Here is a 22,706-nt window from a genome sequence, read left to right as displayed (position 1 = left end):
ATTTATCTTTATTTACAGAAACGTTTATTAAAAGAGAGGCAGAAGCTGCTTGAAAAAATAGAAGAGAAGCAGAAAGAACTGGCAGAAACAGAACCTAAATTCAACAGTGTAAAAGAAAAAGAAGAACGAGGAATTGCTAGGTCTGAGAACTTTTACCAACACTTTAACTTTCTGCATCATATTATATAAAACTAGATAGTCCAAGGAGCTCAATTATATAGTAGCTGCTTTTTACACTTAATTCTTTTTTTTGTATCGTTTCGAAAAATGGCTTTATGTTTCTGTATACAGTTGACATTATTGGTTGCAATTAAACTTGGTTATTATTCTCCTTTTCACCCCATTCCCTTCTATTTTGTGTAGATTGGCTCAAGCTACCCAGGAAAGAACGGATCTTTATGCAAAGCAGGGTCGAGGAAGCCAGTTTACATCAAAAGAAGAAAGGGATAAGTGGATTAAAAAGGAACTCAAGTCTTTAGATCAAGCTATTAATGACAAGAAAAGACAGATTGCTGCTATACATAAGGATTTGGAAGACACTGAAGCAAATAAAGAGAAAAATCTGGAGCAGTATAATGTAAGAACATTTATAGCCACTTTGTAAAAATCTTTCAGAAGAGATAAACGTGTTTAGTTTTATCTACTTCAAGTTTTCTTTATAAATAAGTCTACATGTGACCTTAAAATATATGACATACTTATTTAGAAAAGGCCTGCACAATATACATAGAGTTCTCTTTTTTAAGAATATTATGTTCATGTCATTGAACCTTTATGTAGATTAAGTATATTAAAATGTATGTATGTATTTTTAATTTTTTTGAGATAGGGTCTTGTTCCGTCACCCAATCTGGAGTGCAGTGGTACAAACACAGCTCACTGCAGCCTCCACCTTCCAGGCTCAGCGATCCTCTGTCCTTAGCCTCCTAACTGGGACCACAAGCATGTATCACCATGCCCAGCAAATTTTTTTTTTTTTTTAGAGACGAGGTCTTGCCATGTAGCCTACGCTGGTCTCAAAATCTTGGGCTTAAGCAATCCTCCCACCTTGGCCTCTCAAAATGCTGGGATTACAGGCGTGAGCCACCATGCCCAGCTTAAAATATGTTCTTATGAATTGGTAGCATGTGTCTTACATACCCTTAATTTTGACAAGATGTCACATATGTCTAAAACGGCTTGTTAGTAATTCTTTTTTTTTTTTTTTTTGGAGATGGAGTTTCACTCTTGTTGCCCAGGCTGGAGTGCAGTGGTGCGATCTCGGCTCACTGCAACCTCAGCCTCCTGAGTAGCTGGGATTATAGGCATGCACCACCAGGCCCACTAAGTTTGTATTTTTAGTAGAGATGGGGTTTCTACATGTTGGTCAGGCTGGTTTCAAACTCCCAACCTCAGGTGATCCACCCACCTCGGCCTCCCAAAGTGCTGGGGTTACAGGCGTGAGCCACTGCGCCCGGCTGCTAGTAACTTTTTTTTTTCTTTATTTTGGAGACAAGGCTCATTGCAACCTCCACCTCCCAGGTTCAGGCAGTTCTCTGCCTCAGCCTCCCGAGTGGGTGGGATTACAGGTGGCTGCCACCACGCCTGGCTAATTTTTTTGTATTTTTGGTAGAGGCGGGGTTTCACCATCTTGGCCAGGCTGGTCTTGAACTCCTGACCTCGTGATCTACCCGCCTTGGCCTCCCAAAGTGCTGGGATTGCAGGCGTGAGCCGTGACCACGCCTGGTGTAACTTTTTTTTTTTTAAACTTCATTTTTTGGTATTCCAGCATCATATGTTACATTTAGTTGTCATGTTTCTTTTATCTGCTTTAATCTGGACCAGTTCTTTAGTTTTTTCTTGACTTTGGGACTTGACATTTTAAATTATTTGTTATAAAGTACATATATTAATATTTATGTACTCATTAATTGTATATTATATATAATTATTTGTCCCTAATCTCTTCTTTTGGAGATGGAGTCTTGCTCTGTCGCCCAGGCTAGAATGCAGTGACGTGATCTCGGCTCACTGCAACCTCTGCCTCCCGGGTTCAAGCAGTTCTGCTGCTGCAACCTCCCAAGTAGCTAGGACCACAGGCATGTGCCACCACGCCTGGCTGATTTTTTGTATTTTTAGTAGAATGGGGTTTCACTGTGTTAGCCAGGATGATCTCGATCTCCTGACCTTGTGACCTGCCCGCCTTGGCCTCCCAAAGTACTGGGATTATAGGTGTGAGCCGCCATGCCCAGCCCCTAATCTTTTGTAGTGATTTGCCCACTAAGTTTTTGGTGACTCACCTTTAAATGTATCCAAAACCTCAGTGAAGTTTTAAGGAGCTGTTTTCTTTGTACTCATATTCTCACTTTACATAAAGGGAAAAAAATACAGTGGGGAGCAGATGCAACAGCCTCTGTAAGCATAAAAAACAGGTAGGTAAAATTGCCAGGAGTAGCCTGCTGTTTTTGGAAGTCCATTTGTGCTGTGGGCTTTAGTTATGGTACTTTGTGGAGGGAGTGGAAAACTTGGGTTAATCTAGGTAGTTCTTTATATGGTTAGTGTAGTCTGAACTGTAATAGTTACACCTCCTTTCTTGAAATAAAATGTATTTTCTCTTGAGTTTATGAAACTAACCTCAGCAGATGCCCTTTTTGAAGGAGCCTTCAATGAGAGTATTCATTTTTTGTCATGCTTGAAGTTCATTTATTTTCCAGTATTCCAGTCACACTTCTGGTTATCAAAATGACCACTTGTGAAGATGAAGCCTTTCCTTTGGACAGAGATGATTTTATAGTGCTGATTGTATTATGTAAATAGCCTTTTGCCTCTTGGTATAATTCTAAATTAATTTTTCCACAGTGTATTTTTAAAACCTGCAGTATGAAAAATAAAATGTAGTTTTGGTGGTTTTATTATGCTTTATTATGGTTCATTTATGTGATATATATCATACATACTTACCAAACTAAGTTTTTGGACTTTTCTAACTTATGTCAGTGGTGGTATCTTGGCCCTAGCAACTGCTGTGGAGAAGGGGAAGCTCTTGGATAGTTGCAGTGCAAACTAAATGCTAAATGTTTTTTCTTTTCCAGGTGGTAATGCATTTAAAGTCTGCAAAACATTGTATTTTGAATTTAATATAGGTAGCTTACTTTATTACTGGTTCTGAGTAGCATCGTGGTTTCAGAGAGGGAACCATTAGTGTTCAGATACACCTGGAAAAAAAACAAAGTACATAGGACTTTAGAAATACTGTAAGCTGTAATGCTGGTTAGTAACACAACAGTCTTTGAATTGTTTAGGACTGTGAAAGCTGAAACATTAATTTAGGAAAACTGACTCTTCAAGGTTTACACTCTTCTTTTAGCATGTGTTCAGATAGCCTGGGGATGAATTAAGTAATTGCTGTAGAAAAGTTAAATTTTACATAGGGAATTTGTTTACTGTTTTATGGTTTCAGATACCACTGAGTCCCAAGTTCCTCATGTGTAGAATTAAAGGGTTTAATTATCCAGGATGTTGAAAGTCATTCTGATTATCCAAGATTTTTTTTGAGACAGAGTCTTGCTGTCACCAGGGTAGAGTGCAGTGGCACAATCTCAGCTCACTGCAACCTCCGCCTCCCGGTTCAAGTGATTCTCCTACCTTAGCCTCACCGAGTAGGTGGGACTACAGGCACGCGCCACCACGCCTGGCTAATTTTTGTATTTTTAGTAAAGACGGGGTTTCATGATGTTGCCCAGGATGGTCTTGATCTCTTGACCTCATGATCTGCCCCCTTCGGCCTCCCAAAGTGCTGGGATTACAGGTGTGAGCCACCGCACCTGGCCAATTATCTAAGGTTTTATGACTCAGTAGTAACATTGACTTTTTGTCAGTGGAATTAGTAGTAACATTGACTTTTTGTCCATTAAAATTTTGGACAAAAAGTCAGTATTACTACTGAGGACTAATAATTGTTAGTACTCTGTGGGACTATTTACAATTACTGTGATATCTGACAATAATTAGTTGTAATACAGACAGATGAATATAATTAACTCATGAAGCAGTTTGAAGCCCTTCCCCTAAAGGATGATCTTCAGATTTATTTTGCTTGTTTTATTGCTTCCCAAAAAGGCAAGGATTTTTGTTTGCTTTGGTCTTTGATGATTCCCCAGCTCTTATAAGAATGCCTGGTACATACTAGGCTTTTGGTAACTTTACTAAGTGGATGAAGTGTCAGCTTCCTTAAACTCTAGCCAATGAGGATATTGGATTTTTTTTTCAGCTCAGTATAATTTACTAAATTAATACAGTTCATTAACTCTCCTTAAGGAAACAGCATCTAACGTTAGGTTCTTATAGATTTGTTTTAAGCTCATTTTTCTTGAATGTAAAATAGTTGAAAATAGTTTTTATATTCTGTTGTGTGTGTGTAGAAGGGGCAGTATGAAAGTGTATAATGCACTATTATGAGAACTTAGAATTTTTTTCCTACAGTTCTGGAGTATATATTATAGAAATAGGAAGATTTAGATCACTAATGAACAAATTAACTTTTATTTTAGCAACATGTTTTAGAGTATTTAATGGTTTTTGTTTTCTGGTAGTATTCTCTTTTGCCTAAAGACAACTTTTAAAAACTGAAGGCCGGGTGCGGTGGCTCAAGCCTGTAATCCCAGCACTTTGGGAGGCCAAGATGGGCGGATCACGAGGTCAGGAGATCGAGACCATCCTGGCGAACACAGTGAAACCCCGTCTCTACTAAAAAAAATACAAAAAACTAGCCGTGCGAGGTGGCAGGCGCCTGTAGTCCCAGCTACTCGGGAGACTGAGGCAGGAGAATGGCATAAACCCGGGAGCCGGAGCTTGCAGTGAGCTGAGATCCGGCCACTGCACTCCAGCCTGGGCAACAGAGCGGGACTCCGTCTCAAAAAAAAAACAAAACTGAAATTGGATTTTTCAACAGCATCATTGAGGTATAATTCACATACAGTAAATTGTACATATTTAGTGTACATAATTTTTCCTAGTCAGGAAAGTGGCAAAAATATATAATTTGATGAGTTTTGACACACACATACACATCTGTAAAACCATCACCACAGTTACGACAATAAACATGTTTATTACCCAAGTGTTTTCCATACCCCTTTGTAATTCCTCCCTCACCTTTTGTCTCCCTCCCCCATCCATCTGCAACCACTGATCTGCTTTCTATCAGTGTAGATTAGTTTGATGAAACTGAATTTTAAATTTATTTTTATTTCCATAGAAACTGGACCAGGATCTTAATGAAGTCAAAGCTCGAGTAGAAGAACTGGACAGAAAATATTACGAAGTAAAAAATAAGAAAGATGAATTACAAAGTGAAAGAAAGTTAGTATTTAGACTAAAATATGCATTAATTTTTTGAATAATATTTGTTACTAGGTGTTATGTGGTCTTTAAGTTACAAATTAACCGGTCAGTCTTGTTTTCTATATTTTGATTCTAAACTGTATACTATTAATACATCCTCATATGTGTTTAAAATTAAAGACAGTCTAATTTTTATTTATTAGCTACTTATGGAGAGAAGAGAATGCAGAACAGCAAGCACTTGCTGCTAAAAGAGAAGATCTTGAAAAGAAGCAACAACTTCTTAGAGCGGCAACGGGAAAGGTGGGCAGGTTCTTTTCATCACCTCTGTTTACACTGAGTCATTGAGTTCATCGTTACGTAAGAATTTTTTACCTTTCAAGGTGTAGGTCATGGGTTCCAAGTGATAAATAGGAGTCCAAATTATCTTCTAAATATTAAATGATAGAGATTTAAAGTTTTATTACTACACATACTATTAATAGTAGCACTTTTGATTTTCAGATAAAGAGCCCATTTTTAACACCGCTGTTATGGAACAGAACCTATCATATAAGGTGTTACATGTAGTTGGCATATAGTGAGGAGGTGATGTGTTTGTTGGAGAGGATGTTTAGTTTAATCACTGGTATTTTTAAAAATGTATGTTGTTGTGGTCTCATTCCTTTCCAGGAGTCTCATTGGTGATATTATTTTAATATTTTTCATTTCTGACAATTTATAGGCCATTTTAAATGGAATAGACAGCATAAACAAAGTGCTAGACCACTTTCGTCGAAAAGGAATAAACCAGCATGTTCAAAATGGCTATCACGGCATTGTGATGAATAACTTTGAATGTGAACCAGCTTTTTACACATGTGTGGAAGTCACTGCTGGAAACAGGTTAAAGCTTTTGCTTGATATTTAGCATTTTTAGAAGAGGGAATAAGAATAGCCTGAGAAACAACTTTTGTAGTTTTTGTGCATCATATCTTCCATTATCTTTTTATACTTTGGTTCCTTATTTAACTTTCTAATTAAAGAAGTAGATGCTAAGTATTTGTTCCTAATTATAGAAGCTAGAACTTTCCCCTTTGGGGAGTTTTTCCTTCTCCGCCATTGGAATTTTTAAAGTAGTCTCATTTTTTTCCAAAATTATTTGGATTATATAGCAAAAAAGTTAATTGTTTGATGCTTAAGTGTTTATAACACTTTAAAAGTGCACACCTTCAGTCCCAGCTACGCAGGAGGCTGGGGTGGGAGGATTGCTTGAGTCTAGGAGTTCAAGATCAGTTTGGGCAACATGGGAAGACCCTGTCTCAAAAAAAAAAAAAAAAGTATCAATAAAGATTTGTCTTACTCTCTTTATATTCAGGTTATTTTATCACATTGTTGATTCAGATGAAGTCAGCACGAAGATTTTAATGGAGTTTAATAAAATGAATCTTCCTGGAGAGGTTACTTTTCTGCCTCTTAACAAGTTAGATGTCAGGGATACTGCCTATCCTGAAACCAATGTGAGTCAATGTGTGATAAGGTCTATTTCTCTTTTATGATGTTATTTTTTTGTGACATAGTCTAACACATGCTAGTGCCCAGTCACTACACACTGGGATTCAATGGTCTATGAGATAAAAATACCTGTCTTCCCATGGACCTTAGTGCTGAGTGGGTTTTGGGGAGGGAGACAGAAGTCACAGCCATGATCCGTGGTATAGTGATGTGCGCATGTAATCCCAGCTACTTGGGAGGCTGAGGTGGGAGGATCATTTAAAAAAGAGAAAAAAGCCAAGATATGAAACAAATCATTGCAAATGTACAGTGTTAAAAGCGTTAAGTACAGGATACTTTGAGAGTGTATCTGGGAGTGACATAATTAAGGTTAGCGAGTTGGAGAAAAATTCCCAAGGAACTGTCATGTAAAGATTTAAAGTGTCTTGATATATTTTAAAAATAAATTAAATGAAAAAAATGGCTAGTAAGGTGATAGACTTCAGAAACATAATATTGCTGTTACTAGCTAGTGAACTTTAGGTAGATTAAAAATATTCTTCAGACACCATTCTTAGAACAGTGTAATTGCTTTGAGGTACTTGACTTCAGAATGTTGATGGTGGTATCAACTGTTCTACCATCCCCTGAAGTTAAAGCTGAAACCCCATGAGAATGATCAGTAATTTAAGTGGAACATTAAGAATCCTGTACGCTATCACAGGGTCTGGCTTTTTCTGCTATTACATCTATAAATTGTTTTTGAAGTTTGGGTAAGAAAAATTGGGTCTCAAAAACATGATGTATGAATGGAATGAGACACAAAGGAATACATGGGGTGTGGTTCCGTTTACGCGACATAAACAAAACCAAACTTAGATGAGGACCGGGCTCGGTGGCTCATGCCTGTAATCCCCTCACTTTGGGAGGGGGAGGTGGGCGGATCACCTGAGGTTAGGAGTTCAAGACCAGTGTGGCCAACATGGCAAAACTCTGTCTCTACTAAAAATACAAAAAAATTAGCTGGACATGGTAGTGGGCACCTGTAATCCCAGGTACTTGGGAGGCTGAGGCAGAAAATCGCTTGAACTGGGGAGGCAGAGGATGCAGTGAGCCAAGATCTTGCCACTGTACTTCATCCTGGCAACAGAGCAAGACTCCGTCTCAAAAAAAAAAAAAAAATAGAACTAGGAAGTACAAGGAAGTGATTAGCACCGTCATGGCAGTGGTCATTTCTGTCAGGTAACCACCATAGTTAAATGCTATGTGATTAGGAAATGAGCACACCCATGGCTTCTAGGGTGTCAGCAGTGCTCTGTTTCTTGTGCTGTGTGGTGGTTATGTTGGTGTTCTCTTTATTAATTTACACTGAACACTTAACTACGTTTTTCTATATGTGGGATATATTTTCATAATTTTAAAAATTCCAAAAATCCTGTTCTAACAGTTTAGGAGAGAGAAAATGAAATTCTATCTGACAAAATATTTTCCTGAATATCTAATTTAGATATATAAAATATGTAAAATTAAAACTGAGGAAATACTGTTTACATTTAGCCCTTTTATGTGAGAGATACTATCCTCTAAGTTTTGCATATATTAACTCATTTAGGCTTCACAACTTTATAAGGAAGGTGTGTATTGTCTACAGTTTTGTAGATGAAGTAACTATTATTTGAGGAAGTTAAGCAACTTGTCCGCAGCACACATCGGATAAATGGTGAAACCAGTGTTTGAATTTGGGCAGTCTAGCTGCAGAACCACTAAACTCTTTACACTATTAGGCTCTACTGTTGAAAACTTTGATTACATGAGCAAAATTACCAGGATATTCTAGTGGAATGAGTCTTCTAACTACTTCAGGAAAAACCCCAATAGTTTTGAAATATAATGGTGTTTGTGGTTTAATTTGTGTTTCATAAAGATGTAATTTTGTAATTCTAAGTTTTTAGTTAACTGTGATCTCTCTGTTCACAAAATTTCATTTTTAGGATGCTATTCCTATGATCAGCAAACTGAGGTACAATTCCAGATTTGACAAAGCTTTCAAACATGTTTTTGGAAAGACTCTTATTTGTCGTAGCATGGAAGTTTCAACCCAGCTGGCCCGTGCTTTCACTATGGACTGTATTACTTTGGAAGGTTTGTAATACTAATTCTTAGCTTTAAACAGATAAATTCTAACAAATCATTTAAAACATAGTCTGGCTGGGCACAGTGGCTCACGCCTGTAATCCCAGCACTTGGGGAGGCCGAGATGGGTGGATCACCTGAAGTCAAGACCAGCCTGGCTAACGAAGCGAAACCCTGTCTCCACTAAAAATACAAAGATTTGCTGGGTGTGGTGGTGTGCACCTGTAGTCTCAGCTACTCAGGAGGCTGGGGCAGGAGAATCGCTTGAACCCGGGAGGCAGTGGTTGCAGTGAGCCAAGATCGCGCCACTGCACTCCAGCCTGGGTGCCAGAGCGAGACTGTCTCAAAAAACAGAGAGACATATAATCTGTGTAATATGTCACTTGAGCTGTATGCATGTCTGATGAATATATCTTAACAGTATTTTGGAGGCATTCTGGTTTTGAGAGTGTTCGAAAAATTCGTCCTTTGCCTTTGGCCAGGTGTGATGGCTCACATCTGTAATCCCAGCACTTTGGGAGACCGGGGCAGGTGAATCACTTGATGCCGGGAATTCAAGTCTAGCCTAGCCAACATGGCGAAACCCCATCTCTACTAAAAATATAAAAAATTAGCTGGGTGTGGTGGTGTGCACCTGTAATCCCAACTACTCAGGAGGCTGAGGCATGAGAGTGGCTTAAACCCGGGAGGCAGAGGGTGCAGTGAGCCAAGATCACACCCATGCACTGCAGCCTGGGTGGTAGAGCAAGACCGTGTCTCAAAAAAAAAAAAAAGAAACATTTATTTTCAATTATTTTATCGTTTTTTAAATAGTTGGTTTGTTCAATTAAGAGTCCAGACAGGGTTTGTACTTGATACTTAGTTGATGTCTCTGAAATGTAATCATTTGGTATGTAGCAGGGGTTCTTAACCTTTTTTGCAGTGTGGACTGCTTTGGCTATTTGAAGCCTATGGATCCTTCCTCACAATTTTTTTTTCTTTTCTACAACAAAAGCCACATTCAACACAATTTTTAATGCTTAAAATAAAATACTTTGGATCACAAAGATGTATTGGCAAGGTTATTTAAAAATATATAATTATTTAATGTATTCAAAAAACAAGATTTAGTAGTGGGTCTAATAACTACCATAAGTTTGAAGTACTAATACATGTAAACAATATTTTGAGATCTGGTAAGTGTAATCTAATATGAAAATAGCTCTTCTTTTGGTAAAGTCACAGGTACTAATACTACTACTGTGGTTCTTGTCCTGTTCATTATAGAAGGAAATGTTAAATCTCATTTTGAGGTTAATAAAAATAAAGATGTAAATTTTTTTCCTACTCAAATCACAGATCTGAATTTTATCTTTGGAATTCAGGTTAAGAACCCCCAGTATATAGGTTTACCTGCCCTCAATTTTTTTTTTTTCTCTTTATTTGTTAAAGAAAGCAGGTAAATCATCTCCCCCAAGCTTTGTTTCTGTATATGTACATTTTGTTGTGGTTTTGAACCATCTGAGAATAAGTAAAACATGACACTTCATCTCTAAAATTTAAGCATGCATCTTCTAATAAGAACATTCTTTTGTATAGCCACAGTATCATTGTTACACCTAAGAAATTTAACATTAACCTAATATCTTCTAAAAGTATCCATATTCAAACTTTGTTTTCCTAAAATATTTTTCTATCTAGGATTCAATCAAGTATGCATGTAGTGTCTTCTCTTTAGATTCTTTAAATATAAGACAGTTCCTTCTCCCTTCTCCCCACCTAGAAAAATCCAGAAAAGTTCCATTTTCTGGATTTGTCTTATTGCTTCATCATTGTTTAAATATTGTTGGCATGAATGTATATACTTACAGTGTCATATAATGTGTCTCACTGTTAGTGATACTAGGTTTGATCACCTGCAGATCTCTCCATTGTAAAGGTACCCCTTTTGCCCCTTTGTAATTTAATAATATGTGAGATTATTCTTCAAGACTACATGAATGTCAGGTTCTCCCAACAACTTTACCAGTTGCTTTAGCACCTTTGTTGACTCTTGCCTGAATTAGTTATTACGCTGGGAGTTTAAATATGGTGATTTTTGAATTCTGTCATTGCTGCTGCCATTTATTAGCTGTCACTCTTCTGTAGAGAAGAGTCTCCACTTTTCATTTTCTTAAAAAGTATCGCTGTGATTCTTGGATTATTTTTTTAAAAATAAAATGTGTTATTATACTGGTATTGTTATTTTGACGCTCAAATTTTCCTAAATAGGGCCAGTGGAAATTTCAGGCTAGGTCCTGTGTCTTACTAATGTGTCTTCATTAGTCTTCAACACTTCCTTGCTCTCTGGTAGATGTTCAGGTTCAACTGGAGGGTCTTTTTTTTTTTTTTAGAAAAAAAAAAAAAACTGCGAGTTTTTGTTAGGAAAAAAAAAAAAAGACTGCGAGTTTTGACTGGGCACAGTGGCTTGACCCTGTAATCCCAGATACTTGAGAGGCTGAAGCAGGAGGATCACTTGAGGCCGGAAGTTTGAGAACCACCTGGGCACATAGCAAGACCTGGTCTCTACAAAAAAGATGTGGTGGTGCACACCTGTTCCTAGCCGCTCAGGAGGCTGAAGCACGAGGATCACTTGAATCCAGAAGTTTGAGGCTGCAGTGAGCTGTGACCACAGCACTGCACTCCTGCCTGAGCAAGAGAGCAAGACTCTGTCTCAAAAAAAAAAAAGGAAATTTTAGCATTGAAAAGCAAAATTTTTTCAAGGGCGTTTAAATTCTTTTCAATTCTCATTATGTACTTAAAGCCTACAGGTTAGTTTTTTTCATTGTAAGTCAATTTATCATTGAGTAAAAGTTACACAGCTCTATCACATATGTTTTGTTTATAGGTGACCAGGTCAGTCATCGGGGTGCTCTAACTGGGGGTTATTATGACACAAGGAAGTCTCGACTTGAATTGCAGAAAGATGTTAGAAAAGCAGAAGAAGAACTAGGTGAACTTGAAGCAAAGCTCAATGAAAACCTGCGCAGAAATATTGAAAATATCTTTTTGTTTTGTGCATAAAGATATTGTGGGGAAAGAACTGTGTTTTGGTTGCCATATATAATCTTTTGTTTTTTCACATATGTATTAAAAATTTGTGTTTTAAGTTCAAGGGCTTATGTTTGTTTAGCTTTTGAAGACTAAAAGCTATTTTAATGATTCTTTAAGTGTTAAGTAGCTAATACCATCAAGTCACTTGGAAGAAAAGAACCCATAGAACACCAAAATACAGGTTGTATCAGGCAAAGAAAGAGGAAACAGAAGGATCAGTTAGTGAATTGTGTAAGTAAAACCTTGGTAGTGTTTTTTTGTTTTTTTTTTTCTTGTTAAATTTATGTAAGCAAGAGATAATGTTTTAAGGAAGAGAGTGAGAGGCATCGGTAATGTTACATACTGCTTAGAAGTTGAATATATAAGGACTGGCAGTTCACTGTACTTGTGTGGTGGCACAGGCCTGTAGTCCCAGCTACCTGGGAGGCTGAGGCAGGAAGATCACTTGAGCCTGGGAGGTAGAGGTTGCTGAGAGCTGAGATTGCACCACTGCACTCCAGTCTGGGTGAAAGTGAGACCCTGTCTCAAAAAAAAAAAAAAAGGGGGGGGGTGGTAGGGGAGGGTGAAAAATGTTAGATTTTACTGTCTTGAAGTTATTTGGTGCAAATTTAATGTCAGTGGAGGAAATGGCTATCAGATAATCAAGTCTGAGTAACCATAGTTGTTTTTTTTACATAAAAATGATGCTACATGAGGAGTGGTTAGTTCAGTTCACAAATGAAACAATTGTGTATGTGGATTTTCTTAAAACCACCGTGGTGCTTTGGTATAAGACAAAAGTACTTTATGTGTGCTTTCCATTTCGCCAAACAAGTTGAAAAATATACATACTTGAGCATCAAGAATAGATACAAAGTTAGTGGTTTTTACTGCTTCAAGTGAAACTGGCATTTTAAAAAAACTGCAGATATGGTCGGGCGCGGTGGCTCAAGCCTGTAATCCCAGCACTTTGGGAGGCCGAGATGGGCGGATCCCGAGGTCAGGAGATCGAGACCATCCTGGCTAACACGGTGAAACCCCGTCTCTACTAAAAATACAAAAAAAATTAGCTGGGCGAGGTGGCGGGCGCCTGTAGTCCCAGCTACTCGGGAGGCTGAGGCAGGAGAATGGCGTGAACCCGGGAGGCAGAGCTTGCAGTGAGCTGAGATCCGGCCACTGCACTCCAGCCTGGGCGACAGAGTGAGACTCCGTCTCAGAAAAAAAAAAAAACAACAAACAAACTGCAGATATATACCTTCTGTGCCATCAGTGCAAGCACAGAAAAAGAATAAGCACCTGAGCTTTGACCTTGCAGGGGTCTGCATATCACACTTTAAAGAACTGCCTGAATTTGGCAAGATGTTGACACAGAGAGTGTGGGGAGATACTGAGGAAAAGGAGGATGTTGACAGTGTGTACCAGCTGTCTTCCTGTGTTTGATAATCCAGCTAGATTGAATTATTTCTTCCACATATGGCAAGAACTACTCTTCATACATAAACCCTTAACATAGTGCCTTAAGCATAGTAACAGTAAACATTTGTTGAATGAAAAGATACTTAAAAATATGTAATATTGTTAGATTTCACCTAGCCGCCTCTATGGTTTTCCAAGAATTTGTTTTGTATAGCTTTTAGTAAAACCGTATACATGTTGTTCTGAGAGTGAAATGGTGGGGTGTGAAATGTTTCAAGCTTCTTTATGATTGAATGCATTTTGGGTAATACAGTTCAGCATTGTTTTGTTCCATAAATTTGAGGACATAAATGTTATTTGGGGGTAAAGAAAAGGAAGGGATATATGGTGTTGTGTCTAAAAAGAATTCAGAACGTGATATATTTACCACCTGGAGATAATTTTCCTTAGCCTTGTATATGGATTAATAATGAAATTGATCAGTTGATGAACCAAATGCAACAGATTGAGACCCAGCAAAGGAAATTTAAAGCATCTAGAGATAGCATATTATCAGAAATGAAGATGCTAAAAGAGAAGAGGCAGCAGTCAGAGAAAACCTTCATGCCTAAGGTTCGTAAGTATATCTTTGGTTATAGATCAATTGTTACAGATTAATGTGGATCATACATTATATGGGTTATCCTTGAATTTTATGCTTCATTTTTGTTTGGACCCATACTTTTTTTTTTTGAAGACAGTCTCACTCTGTCTCGCTCTCGCCCAGGCTGCAGTGCATCGGTGCGTTCTCAGCTCACTGCAGCCTCCACCTCCTGGGTTCAAGCGATTTTCCTGCCTCAGCTTCCTGAGGAGCTGGGACTACAGACGTGCATCACCACATCTGGCTAATTTTGTGTTTTTAGTAGAGATGAGTTTTCACCATGTTGGCCAGGCTGGTCTCAAACTCCTGACTTTAGGTGATCTGCCTGCCTTGCCCTCTCAAAGTACTGGGATTACAGGTGTGAGCCACTGTGCCCAGGCTGGACCCATACTTTTAGGTGTCTACATCTATTTTACCATTCTTAAACCCATGAATACCCAGAGTCTCCTGTTGTTGGCACGTTCAAACTTTCCACCTTCATTGAACAAATAGACATTTGAAGCTATGACATAGCTGTCTGATGGTCAGTTTTTGTCAGTAACCATTTTTATCTGAAGCACAATGGAATTAGTTGAATATTTGATTCCATTTTTGTCCAGACTGTATTAAAATTAGAAAGGAAACTTGTGATAGTATGTTATTGGTCTCAAACTTGACAGTTTTGACCAATCTTTTACGTAGTATAATACTAAAACTACAAAGAGCTTTAAAAAAAAAAAAACAAGATGTGCCTACAGTTGTACCATCCCAACACATTCTGACAACTTTTTTTTGGTTTTTTTTTTGGGATGGAGTCTCGCCCTGTCACCTAGGCTGGAGTGCAATGGCATGATCTCGGCTCACTGCAACCTCTGCCTCCCGGGTTCAAGCGATTCTCCTGGCCTCGGTCTCCCGAGTAGCTGGGATTACAGACACGCGCCTCCATACCCAGCTAATTTTTGTATTTTTAGTAGAGACGGGTTTCACCATGTTGGCTAGGCTAATCTTGAACTCTGGACCTCGTGATCCACTGGCCTGGGCCTCCCAAAGTGCTAGGATTACAGGCGTGAGCCACCGCGCCCGGCAACTTTTTGTTATAGTATGCCTGAAGATTTTTGTGTAGTTTAATCATGGAATATGATCTGGCCCACCCTGCCCCACCTATACTATTACATCGTATGTTTTTTGTTGCTAGAGTCCTAATTACCACATTAATAGGCACCTAATATTTGAATTGATATATGTATTTAGCTCAGATCAAATATAGATTGTTTTTAAATTTTCACTATAAGTAATCCAGAGGCTAATACCTTACTAATAAACGGATAACGTCATATAGCAACGTAGCTTACAGAGTTTGGAGGCAAGCTTGCACGCTATGGAGTCTACCAGAGAATCATTGAAAGCAGAACTGGGAACTGATTTGCTTTCTCAACTGAGTTTGGAAGATCAGAAGAGAGTAGATGCACTGAATGATGAGATTCGTCAACTTCAGCAGGTAAGTACACAGCTGACTGGAAAAAAAAATTCATTAGTAATTGGCTATTGTGAAAAGTGCCTTTCTTGCTAACTAGGGGAATATGAAAGAAAAGAACTGAGAAAATATTAAAATGTGGCTTGGACTTTTAATACCCATAGGAGTAAATAAGATTGTTTTTCTAAACCATTCTAGCTAGGTTAGGATTATACAAGAAATTTTCATTTCCTTACAGTTTAGTTAATTAGCATTACTTGCTAGTTGTAAGTATTGCTATTAGTAAGTTTGAGCTTGTTAGCCTTACCATATTTATCTTACTACCTTTACATATTTAATATTTTAATTAAACATTTGATTTTTTTTTTTTTTTTTTGAGACGGAGTCTCGCTCTGTCGCCCAGGCTGGAGTGCAGTGGCACGATCTCAGCTCACTACAAGCTCCACCTCCCGAGTTCACGCCATTCTCCTGCCTCAGCCTCTGAGTAGCTGGGACTACAGGCACCCGCCACCACGCCTAATTTTTTTTTTTTTTTTTTTTTTTTTTTAGTAGAGATGGAGTTTCACCGTGTTAGTTCACCAGGATGGTCTCGATCTCCTGACCTTGTGATCCGCCCGCCTTGGCCTCCCAAAGTGCTGGGATTACAGGCTTGAGCCACCGCGCCCGGCCTTTAATTGATTTTTAAAACTGCATAGATATAAACCACCAACACTGTTTCTAAAAAATGAAAAGCAGTTAAAGAAACCGTTTTTGACAGCAAGCATTACAAAAAGAGCCAGCCACAAAAATTTAACATTATGAATTGATAAGAGAAAAATAAAGTATAGGGCTTTTTTGAAGAATGTAATGTATTAAACTTCATTTTCAGCTCACGTGAGCACAAGTACTAGAGAGGACAGCAGATGAGCACTCTTCCTGTGTGTGAAATGTACAGGCTTATGTAGACAACTTTTTCTTAATTCTAGGAAAACAGACAGTTGCTAAATGAAAGAATTAAATTAGAAGGTATTATTACTCGAGTAGAGACTTATCTCAATGAGAATCTGAGAAAACGCTTGGACCAAGTAGAACAGGTGTGTATGTGTTTTTTTTTTTAAGGGCTCCTTGATGGCCATGACCTATTGCAAGTGGTTATATCAGAGGCTCTGATTGAAAGCATGGGCCCTGGGGACAGAAAGCTTAGTGTCTGTGGGCCTTGGGTTGGAATTCTGCCACCTAGTGTGTGATTTTGGACAAGTCACTATTTCTAAGCCTCAGTTTCTTGTGTAAATTAAATATCATAGTTTTATATAATTGCTATCGTGGCACATTCTAAGTACTTAGTAAATGTTACAGTTTTTCAGTGGTGGTTAGATGCTTAGAAATTTTCTAGTAATTATGTCTTTTTCTTCCCTTTAATGGATACTTTAAGTATTTCTAATTATATGAAGTATTTATATTTTTTGGTTTTCTTGAATGTTTGTTCAGACAATAGCTGTAGAAAATGTTGGCAGTCATAACATTTGAAACTAATGGAATTTGCATTTTTTATTATAGGAACTTAATGAGCTGAGAGAGACAGAAGGGGGTACTGTTCTCACTGCTACAACATCAGAACTTGAAGCCATCAATAAAAGAGTAAAAGACACTATGGCACGATCAGAAGGTGAATTTTTATGTAGTAAAATTTTGTTTACATACTTGTTTTATAAAATTGTTTATTGCAGAATAAAATGTCCAAATAGGCAGAAGCATATACTAATGATTTTTTGTTTTCCATTATAAACAATGTATAGTGAATGGAATTTAGTAAGTTGACTATAAATAGGAACTTTCGTTTTACTGAAATGTTTGTGACAATTGAGACCATAAATGACTCATTTTGTTGATAAAATATGAAATACCTGACTCAAGTTTCTCTTATCACGTAGTTGCTAAGAAAATAACTTTAGTTTATAAGCATTAACATTGAATAATGAAAATTATATATTTGAGTGACTCATATATACTTCTAATTTTGTACTGACTTAAGTGGTTCATAAATTTTCACAGAAAATTTTAAACACTGACAAAAACTTCTAAAACCTATTTTGGTAGGTTTGATCATAAAAATCTTTACTCAAATAATGCTATAACACTGGCTTTAAACTAGATATTATAGCCTAATTTTGTTTCCCCCCCCCATCTTAGATTTGGACAATTCCATTGATAAAACAGAAGCTGGAATTAAGGAGCTTCAGAAGAGTATGGAACGCTGGAAAAATATGGAAAAAGAACATATGGATGCTATAAATCATGATACTAAAGAACTGGAAAAGATGACAAATCGACAAGGCATGCTATTGAAGAAGAAAGAGGAGTGTATGAAGAAAATTCGAGAACTTGGATCACTTCCCCAGGAAGCATTTGAAAAGTACCAGACACTGAGCCTCAAACAGGTTGGTTTTAAATTTGAAGTCTTGTTACAAATTGCTTGGTATGTAAATTTATTTATATGAATACATATTTTCTCTTTTTAGTTGTTTCGAAAACTTGAGCAGTGCAACACAGAATTAAAGAAGTACAGCCATGTTAACAAAAAGGCTTTGGATCAGTTTGTAAATTTCTCCGAGCAGAAAGAAAAGTTAATAAAGCGACAAGAAGAGTTAGATAGGGGTTACAAATCGATCATGGAGCTGATGAATGTACTTGAACTTCGGAAATACGAAGCTATTCAGTTAACTTTCAAACAGGTATGTTTTGCTTTGTAGTAAAAATATACACAGGACAAAAGCTTCAGCTCTTACTCAGTTTGTAAAGATTTTAAAGCTTTTTTCCTCATTAACAGGTGACTCTAATACATGTGAACAAATCTAGCATATAGGTTTACAGTAACTTGAATGTTTTACACAGCCTTTAGAAGGATCCAGTCTATTATCCTTGTTAAGATTAAAAAATAATTGGTAGCTTTTAAATATTTTACTTGTTAATGTGTAATTCTACCTAAGCAAAATTTATATTTCAGTCTGTTTTTTTTTTTTTTTTTTTTTTTTTAAGGTATCCAAGAACTTTAGTGAAGTATTCCAGAAGTTAGTACCTGGTGGCAAAGCTACTTTGGTGATGAAGAAAGGAGATGTGGAGGGCAGTCAGTCTCAAGATGAAGGAGAAGGGAGCGGTGAGAGTGAGAGGGGTTCTGGCTCACAAAGCAGTGTCCCATCAGTTGACCAGTTTACTGGAGTTGGAATTAGGGTAAAATGCCTTTATATTCCATTTTCCTCAGAGCATTACCATAATAGAATTGATAGTATCTTTTGCATATCTGATTGGTGCATTATATGCAAGTTACTTTTGGAAGATGGTGGTGGTTCTACCCTTTAGGATATTAACTCATAATATGTTTATTCTTAGGTGTCATTTACAGGAAAACAAGGTGAAATGAGAGAAATGCAACAGCTTTCAGGCGGACAAAAATCCTTGGTAGCTCTTGCTCTGATTTTTGCCATTCAGAAATGTGACCCAGCTCCATTTTACTTGTTTGATGAGATTGACCAGGCTCTGGATGCTCAGCACAGAAAGGCTGTGTCAGGTACAGTTCAGTACAATTTTGGTTTTGTATTTAACAATAAGCTGGTAATATTTGCTGATACATGTATGAAAAAAATCAAACTCGGGCAGGTTTGAATTTTAGTAAGAGTAAAGATAGTTGCTTTTTAAATTTTCAGATCTGCTGAAAAGAAATTTGTTAAAGCACTATTTCCTTTTTTACAGATATGATTATGGAACTTGCTGTACATGCTCAGTTTATTACAACTACTTTTAGGCCTGAACTGCTTGAGTCAGCTGACAAATTCTATGGTGTAAAGTTCAGAAATAAGGTAATTTTTTAAGTTTGTGTTTAATCAATTTGTTGAATTCTGGTTTTATGTTAAATAGTGAAAGAAAACTTAGAAAGTCTTTGCTTATCTGATGTCTTTTTAAAGAAAAAACTTTTCCTTCAAATAACTATGAAGTTTAGCAATATTTTATGGCATTGCCTTCGTTTTATTTTCATTGGCATTAGCAAACCATATCTTTCTATCCAGTCTATTTGGTGCTTCTGTAATGCACAATCTTTAACAATTACATATGTTCATTTGTATGGACTGCATAGCTCTTCCTGGGTGTCTTCCCAACCTTAAAATTATTGATGAAATAGCAAAGTAATAGAAAGTGAACAAAAGGTAGTTTAGATGTTTAGGCATGGTATTTCTTCAGAGCATTAAAATACATATTTTTTAAATCCATGCATTGAACAAACACCACTGTAAATAAAGGTTTTTTAAGTCAGTGCTTCAGAATTATTTTACTTCATATGTAAAATATAGGTGATAGGCTGTGCGCAGTGGCTCACGCCTGTAATCCCAGCACTTTGGGAGGCCAAGGCAGGTGGATCACCAGGTCAGGAGTTTGAGACCAGCCTGGCCAGTATGGTGAAACCCTGTCTCTACTAAAAATACAAAATTAGCTTGGCATGGTGGTGTGCACCTGTAGTCCCAGCTACTTGGGAGGCTGAGGTAGAAGAATTGCTTGAATCTGGGAGGCGGAGGTTGCAGTGAGCCAAGATCGTGACACTGCACTCCAGCCTGGGCGACAAGAGCAAGACTCCATCTCAAAAAAAAACAAAAATTTGAAAATGTAGGTGATAGGCTATGTATATTACCCTATACAGTGCAAACAGATGTATTTAACAGATTTTGTTTTTAACATTTATTCTTCAGGTTAGTCATATTGATGTGATCACAGCAGAGATGGCCAAAGACTTTGTAGAAGATGATACCACACATGGTTAATTGGAAAATACTACCTACTGGTTTGGGAGATGTGTATAGTAATATGATTCTCATACCCAGGAACTGTGAATTTAAACCTAAATATTTGGCCAATATTAATAGTTTTCAGACTTAAAGCATCATAGTCCTTTTATATTTGTCTTTGTATTTTATAAGATACTCTGTAATGTCATGTTTGTACTTATAGTTTAAGACTTTTATTTCCTGTACAACTTTTTGTAAAATGTCCTATTTTAAATCTTTTGAAACATGCTAAATATTCTTTCCTAATTGTTTTATCACTTATACTGCCTTTTTTATAGCTTCAATTAAATAATTGGTTTATGACTAATTTAGTGTTTTATGTGGCTTTTCATTTGTCATAGTCTCTTCCAGTGAGAACACTAATCAGATTGGATGTAAGGCCTCATTTTAACTTAATCACCTCTTTAAAAGGCCTGTCTCCAAATACAGTTACATTTGAGGTATTGAGGGTTAGGACTTCAACATGTGAATTTGGGAAGGGAAGCACAAAATCAGCCCCTACCATAGTATATTTATCATTGATATATTACTATCAACTAAACTCAAGCTTTCATTCAGATTTGACTGGTTTTTCTACTAAGGCCCTTTTTCTTTTCTAGGATCCCGAAGAGGATGCTACATTACATTTACTTACATCTCTTCTAGTCTGTGAGAGTTTCTGTCATTGTCTATTATATCTTGACAATTTTGAGGAATATTCAGATATTTTGTAGAATGTCCCTCAAATTGGGTTTGATATTTTTCTCATGGTTAGATTGGGGCTGATACCACAGAAGTGAAGGATTCTCATTACCTCGTATAATAGTACATATTATTAACGTGCTTTATCAGTGATGATGTTTACCTTGATCACCTACCCAACATTGTATTTGTCAGGTTTCTTCATTGTGAAGTCACATTTTTTCCCCTTTCCATACTCTTTTCTTTGCAAGTAGGTCTTGAAGTGCAGCCCTCACTGTGGGTCTCCTGTGACCCTGGAAGACTACCTTAATAGTCTTGTAGCTTTTTGTAGATTGACATTTTCCACATAGACAGTCACGTCATTTGCAAGAAAGAGGCAATTTTATTTCTTCCTTTGAAATATTTACCTTTAATTTCTTTTTCTTGTTGATTTCTCCTGGCCTCAGTTTATACTTTTTATCTGCAGGATAATTTCTTAGGAGCTACTCTTCCATCATTGGAAACCAGAAATACCTAGAGAGATACTTTTAAAATAAAGAAATAGTAATGGGACTTTAAATCGAATTTTAAAATGTGCGTTTACTTTGGGTTTTCATTTTGACTGAATCTTTAGAGTTTAAATGTTTGGTGTATTATTTATACTTTATAGCTTTGCTATAATATAACTGATCTATAATAGATAATTTGGTATATGTTCTATCTACGATTCCAGAGGGTTATGTAACTATAATATCTTTCTAATATTTCTACCATTTTTCTTACACATTTCCCCAATAATTTTTCTTAAACATCTACCTAAGAATATTCATCATGAATGCTTGGTGTATAGTTTATGATTTGTAGTTATGATTTGTATCCTCTGATATGACCAACCCCTTTTATAATACAGAATTTGGTGTAAGGTAAGTTCCAAGATTCAATTCAAGGGATGTTACAGACATAGCATCATTCTAAAACATCTTAATATTATTCTTAAGCATTTCCCCAAAGATATTAGTATGATGAAATGCCAGTAAATTTATAACAATAAAGCACCTAAATCATGAAATAATAAATTTTTGTAAAAACCTATATTGTTTGTGGTATCTTAGTCATGAATTGTTAATTCTAATGGAACTGAATAGAAAAATGTGACAATCCTGAGCATACTTAATCAACCCAGAAACTTAGGAGGACAGATATTTACCCAAGGAGTTAGCCAATGATTCATAAGAAAATCTAAGTGCTTCTCTTTAGCTGGAGAGTCGTTTCCTCAGAGTAGTACTGATTCTTCCACTTGGAGATTTTGTTAATACTGTTAAAAATGCATTACATTCACCATAGTGGAATTGAAGAACATACGTTTTAAGAGATGGGGGGGTCTCATCCCATCACCCAGGCTGGAGTGCAGTGGCAGGATCACAGCTCACCGCAACCTTGAACTCCTGGGCTCAGGTGATCTTCCACTTTGGCCTGCCAATATTAATATTTTGGGGCATTTCCTTCAAATCTTCATAAAAAGTTTTGTGGTTTATTTTTATGTTTATTCTAGGTGTATAATTTTGTATCTTAGATTTTTAATTTAGTAAGTCTATAAAATATTGCTGTTTTAATGCTTTGGAAATAAAATTTTAATAGCCATATGCTATTCTGTCAAGTAGAAGTAGCATAATTTACTTAAATATCCCACTGGAGGCTTAGATTGTTTTCTTTTGGCTAAAGTACCAAAAATGAATTTAAAAAATCA

The 22,706-nt window shown here is 36.9% G+C and overlaps 1 protein-coding gene across 1 annotated transcript in view; it reads left to right on the top strand.

The window, feature by feature from the left end:
- The window catches only part of SMC3 (structural maintenance of chromosomes 3), a 37,096-nt gene extending 16,490 nt beyond the window's left edge, over positions 1-20,606 (top strand). Inside the window, exons 12-29 of the mRNA XM_033183101.1 lie at positions 19-140; positions 364-577; positions 5,237-5,340; positions 5,526-5,625; positions 6,047-6,207; positions 6,680-6,821; positions 8,787-8,937; positions 11,795-11,947; positions 13,856-14,007; positions 15,354-15,512; positions 16,454-16,561; positions 17,025-17,133; positions 17,658-17,905; positions 17,987-18,199; positions 18,504-18,695; positions 18,855-19,032; positions 19,215-19,321; positions 20,204-20,606. Of these exons, the coding sequence (XP_033038992.1) occupies positions 19-140; positions 364-577; positions 5,237-5,340; positions 5,526-5,625; positions 6,047-6,207; positions 6,680-6,821; positions 8,787-8,937; positions 11,795-11,947; positions 13,856-14,007; positions 15,354-15,512; positions 16,454-16,561; positions 17,025-17,133; positions 17,658-17,905; positions 17,987-18,199; positions 18,504-18,695; positions 18,855-19,032; positions 19,215-19,321; positions 20,204-20,275 (2,685 nt within the window). The 3' untranslated portion in view covers positions 20,276-20,606. The remainder of the gene's footprint in view (positions 1-18; positions 141-363; positions 578-5,236; positions 5,341-5,525; positions 5,626-6,046; positions 6,208-6,679; positions 6,822-8,786; positions 8,938-11,794; positions 11,948-13,855; positions 14,008-15,353; positions 15,513-16,453; positions 16,562-17,024; positions 17,134-17,657; positions 17,906-17,986; positions 18,200-18,503; positions 18,696-18,854; positions 19,033-19,214; positions 19,322-20,203) is intronic.
- Positions 20,607-22,706: the final 2,100 nt, after the last annotated feature.

The sequence above is a fragment of the Trachypithecus francoisi genome, unplaced genomic scaffold (assembly GCF_009764315.1).
Source record: "Trachypithecus francoisi isolate TF-2019V2 unplaced genomic scaffold, Tfra_2.0 Contig01579, whole genome shotgun sequence".
Classification (NCBI taxonomy): domain Eukaryota; kingdom Metazoa; phylum Chordata; class Mammalia; order Primates; family Cercopithecidae; genus Trachypithecus; species Trachypithecus francoisi.
The sequence above is the reverse complement of the archived record's forward strand: the minus strand, read 5'-3'. Positions and strand labels throughout refer to the sequence as shown.